The sequence below is a fragment of the Trypanosoma conorhini genome (assembly GCF_003719485.1).
Source record: "Trypanosoma conorhini strain 025E chromosome Unknown Tco_14.4_contig_00187, whole genome shotgun sequence".
NCBI lineage: Eukaryota > Euglenozoa > Kinetoplastea > Trypanosomatida > Trypanosomatidae > Trypanosoma > Trypanosoma conorhini.
In genome coordinates this window covers 26,023-30,446 of record NW_021704271.1, presented here as the reverse complement: position 1 = coordinate 30,446, position 4,424 = coordinate 26,023, and the positions used below count along the sequence as shown (strand labels likewise).

The 4,424-nt window shown below is 53.1% G+C and overlaps 3 protein-coding genes across 3 annotated transcripts, besides 5 other annotated features; all 3 read left to right on the top strand.

Moving 5' to 3' along the window:
* Positions 1-70: 70 nt before the first annotated feature.
* Tco025E_03907 (uncharacterized protein) lies at positions 71-961 on the top strand (the record flags this gene model as incomplete). Its single annotated transcript, XM_029370823.1, has 1 exon — positions 71-961. One exon carries the CDS (start codon positions 71-73, stop codon positions 959-961), a length of 891 nt encoding a protein of 296 aa, XP_029229124.1.
* Positions 962-1,168: 207 nt separating this feature from the next.
* Positions 1,169-1,223: a microsatellite.
* An 86-nt stretch (positions 1,224-1,309) lies between these two features.
* Positions 1,310-1,373: a microsatellite.
* A 27-nt stretch (positions 1,374-1,400) lies between these two features.
* Tco025E_03906 (putative DNA polymerase epsilon subunit b) lies at positions 1,401-3,008 on the top strand (the record flags this gene model as incomplete). The annotated part of the gene is made up of 1 exon (XM_029370822.1): positions 1,401-3,008. The coding sequence occupies one exon, from the start codon at positions 1,401-1,403 to the stop codon at positions 3,006-3,008; it is 1,608 nt and encodes a 535-aa protein (XP_029229123.1).
* A 162-nt stretch (positions 3,009-3,170) lies between these two features.
* Positions 3,171-3,193: a microsatellite.
* Positions 3,194-3,219: 26 nt separating this feature from the next.
* On the top strand, positions 3,220-4,062 carry Tco025E_03905 (DTW domain-containing protein; the record flags this gene model as incomplete). Its single annotated transcript, XM_029370821.1, has 1 exon — positions 3,220-4,062. One exon carries the CDS (start codon positions 3,220-3,222, stop codon positions 4,060-4,062), a length of 843 nt encoding a protein of 280 aa, XP_029229122.1.
* Positions 4,063-4,295: 233 nt separating this feature from the next.
* Positions 4,296-4,345: a sequence feature (A-rich).
* A 51-nt stretch (positions 4,346-4,396) lies between these two features.
* Positions 4,397-4,421: a microsatellite.
* Between the last annotated feature and the right edge of the window lie 3 nt (positions 4,422-4,424).

Sequence of the window (4,424 nt, the reverse complement as noted above, 5' to 3'; positions counted from 1 at the left end):
TTTTTTCTTTGCCCCCTTCTAGCTTTTAAAAGCTTGTTATGCTTGCGTATATTTTGTTAGTGATTTAGGAATGTTTGCAACACTGGGGTCATGGGACGAGGGGATTCGAGCATTTCTTCAAGATGCAGCCCAAAAAGCTCCTCAGCCCTGGGACATGGACTATGAAGAGAGGAGGCGAATGACACATGAACCGCGGGTGCGACGCCAATTAGAGCTAGAGGACCAATGGAAGTACACTTGCATGGAAGGGATATGGGATGGAATGCGTCGTTTTGCACGTCCTACAGAAGATTACAAGGTATCAGAGGCTCGTTTTCGCGAGTACCTCGTTTCAGTAGGTATTTCCAGTGAGTTTCTGGAGAATAAACTTTATGACGTTTTTAAGTCAGAGAAGAGCCCTGAAGTTGATTTTCTTCGGACTTGCAAGGCGCTGCATTTAGGTTTGACAGAGGTTGGTACCTCTTTCAAATTTCTTGAACACTGTTACAATTCTCTTGCCCTCAGTCCCGTTTCTGAAGAGCTGGATCGTGCTACTATCCAGCGCGCCTGTGAGTTGCAGCGCCGCAGGAATGATAAAAAGACCGCATTAACAGCGTGGGAGTTGAAGTTGCAGCAACTAGAGGGTGTTTTGCAGTACTTTGAAGAGACAGGGGAGACGAGCTTCGACATTGGTGCCTTTCGTTCCATGTTCTTTGACGAAAAGTGGCGTTATTGGGCGGGGAGCTTCATCAAACCATTACTCGAAGCAGCTGCAAAGTACTTTAGCTTCCCATATGGCGTTTTCCCCACCATTCCTTTGCGGTGGACAAAGACGACGGAGCCTCTGCCCTACGACAGGCATGCTGTGTATGACGCGGATTCGCTTCTTTTGCGAAACGTTGAACTAGCAGGAGGCGACACTGCTGCGAAGAAGAAAAAAGGCCGGAAAAGTAGCCGTCGTTTCTCTCCGAGAAGAAGGTGAATATGTAATGTATGTATATAAATTTATGGAGTATTGCGATCCTGCACCTACAGTTACATACGGTGTAGAGAAGATGCAGCAAGGAAGCAAGCAGGCGTACTGTTTCTCCGTTGATCTCCTGCGGTGGTGGTGGGGCATATCTTCCTTCACGCTCCCTTTGCTTTCCACCCCTGGAATACGCGGTGTCACGTTTGGATACAAATGGTGATATATATATATATATATTGTTATATTATTGATATTGTTATTGTTTTTATACTTGCTTAGCAACACTCTCTTTTTCACATTCCCACCTTTATTCACTTGCTTCTTTTATGTGGCGAATTTTTTTTTGATTTTGACTGCTTTTTTTCCCCTTCCCCTTTCTTCTTTTCTTTTGCTTTTTGCCTTTTTCTTATTCCTTTTTGCTCTTGTTTTTCCAGTAATAGCCACGCGAAGCATGCAGGACTACCGCGCTGAAATTCAAGTCATGGCGCGCGCGTACCAGTATCGGCTTCATCCCTTTGCATTAAAGAGCTTTTCAGACTATCTTGCAAATACGACCGGGGACAGTGAAAGGCGACGAGATGCACTCCGAGACCTCTTTGCGACGCTCCATAAGCTGTGCGCGGCGGACCGATTTGTGGATGATGCAAAAATGCGGCTGGCGATTGCGCAGCTGTCGGTCAGGGATAGAGGAGCTTCTGAGCGGGAAGGCGCTCCAACGGTTATTCCCATTCCCTTAGAGGATACGCCCTGCGTGTACATGGATGAGCGGACAGGCGAGATCAAGGTGCAGCGCACAGGGCATGAGGACGGTCGTTTCACTGTCCTGCGGCAACGTTATTTATTTGCGCAGCGGCGTTGTCTACGAAGTGGCTTGTTTCGTCGGGATCTTAACAAGCGGTCCTTGAATCAGAATATCCCCCCCTTACTTCCAATTATAGCGCTTGAGGGAATAGATGCCTCTGAGCATGTGGCAGTGCTAGGAATGATTGTTAGTCGCCTCAATGAGACCTATCTGGAAGACTTGCACGGTCAGGTTCGACTCGTGTTTCGTGAGGAGGTGCCTCCTCTCCTTGGTATGGTGGGGGATGGGTTTTTGGTTGTTGTCCGAGGACGGTGGTCGAACGGGGTTCTCGGGGTTATCAGCATAGAGCTTCCTCCCGCAGAGAGGCGAGAGGACACGCTTCGGGACATTGGCTCAGATTACGACCTTTTTGGTTACAGACCAACGGATATGGCGGCTGCACAGCTGCAGGAAAAGAATTCACTTCAGTCAGTGATGATTGTGATGTCGCACGTTTACCTCGATCAGCCATCGACGGTGAATAAGTTGGTTTACTTTTTCAAGGAGATGCAGAATCGGACCGAAAGCGAGCTCGTGAACACGACCTTGGTGATGGTGGGTGATTTTTCCTCTTCGACGACGCAGTACGATGACGTCTTGCATCTTCCTGACCCATTTGAGGGCGGCGATCGCTACAAACTGCTCATGGACGCCCTCGCCACGCTGATTGCGACGCACGCGCCGAGGCTTGCGCAACACGCCCAGGTTGTCCTCGTCCCCGGGTCCAACGACGTGACGGGGCTTCTAGGCGTCTTGCCGCAGCCTCCCATCGTGGGTGCTTTCACGAAGACGCTGCAGTCGCGCCTGAAAAAGGTTGTCTTTGCCCCAAATCCGTGCCGCCTGCGGTTTTTTACGCACGAGATGGTGGTGGCGCGCCGAGACTTTTTTCGCTCGCTGCGGGAAAGCGGGCGTGCGTTTAATTGGGCCACCGCAGACGCCCCCAACTCCATCACCGCCTTTGAAAGCGTCGCGAAGACGATCCTGGACGAGGCACACTTGGCACCCGAAGTCAAGGAGGGGATTTTGTGGAAGGCGGATGGGACGCTTTCGTTGCTGACGCTTCCGCACCTCCTCGTCCTCTGCGACAGCACCGAGCAGTGGGAGTGCACCTACAAGGGAGTTCGTGTGGTGAACCCGGGCTCGTTTTCCCTCGCCTCAACCTTCCTGTGGTACACCCCCTCCGATGGCGAATGCAGCCTCAGCAGCGTCGAGTCCTGACCTTCACAGAAATGCTTCATATACACACATATTCTGCACCTTCTTACTCACAAGCCTGTGACCTTGCAAGTCTTTGATGATGCCAATATATGGAGTGACTGGGCCACTACCAGTGTTCTACTGCAGCAACTTCCTTTTTTCTTTCCTTTCTTTTCTCCCCTTTGTGTGTGTGTGTGTGTGGGTGTAGTTTTAGGAGTCGTGCGGCTGGCGTATGAAGCGTGGGCGGGAGGTGTACGCCGAGGGGGGTGAGGAGCGCCGCAAGAAGGTGGTGGACCTCATCCGCTCGCTGCGCTTCTCAGTTCCACTTTACCGCCTGAGGCAGCAAGAGGGACGGCGGCGCTGCGCAAAGTGCGGCAAGCGCCGGCAGTACTACTGCTACGACTGTCTGACGGTTGTCCACCCGGAGAGTCATCCGCCGCCGCTCTCGTTGCCGTTGAACGTGTACGTCGTCCTTCACCCGGGCGAGCAGCGCGGGAAGAGCACGAGCCTGGCCGCGTCCACCATCTCCCCCGACCTGCACATTGTGGAGTATCCGGAGGTGCCGAGCGGCTTGGATCCGGCCTCTACGCTCGTGCTGTACCCGAGCAGCCAGAGCACGGAGCTGGGCGACATCGCCGACCTGGACGCCGTGAAGAACGTCCTCTTCATTGACAGTACGTGGCAGCAGAGCAAAGCGATTGCCCGTGACGAGCGCGTCTGCAGGTTTAAGCACGTTCGCATCAAATCCCAGACGTCGCTCTTTTGGCGGTTTCAGAACAATGATCCCACCTACTTGGCGACGGTGGAGGCCATCTACTACTTTCTGCGGGAGTTTATTGCCAACAAGAGACAACGCGGCACAGCGGACGCGACGCCGCCGTTGTACCGCGGGGAGGTGGACGATTTGCTCTTTTACTACATCAACCAGTACGTTGCGGTGCAGCAGCGCTACAGCCACGACGCCACGATGCAGTACACAACCCGACACTTTGACGGCTACATTCTCCCCGGCAGCTGCTGGGACGAACTTGTGGCCCCACCGCCGCGGGACCCGGGCGAACGCAACGCCGCCTGAGCGGCCCGCCGCACTGACGCACGGAAGTGGCTTTTTCAGGCAGCAGCACACGCCCAGCCACACACGCATGGAATTATTTTGTCAAGTACGAACTTCCACTCCCTGGCGGTGCCGCTTTACGCAGTTTGCTTTCACCCCCGCCTGTTTTTGTTACTATTTATTCCGCCCTCACTTCTTTGACTCTCGCAGTTCCCTGCGGATGGCTCCTCCCCGTTTAGTGCATCCGCGACTGTTTATTATTATTTTTTTTCTTTCCTCTTTTCTTTTCGTTTTCTCTCTCTTTGCGCCTTTTCCCTCAACCCCGGCTTGGCACCCGCCGCCGGCATTTACCGCTTGTGTGTGTGGTGTGTGTGGGGGTGGGG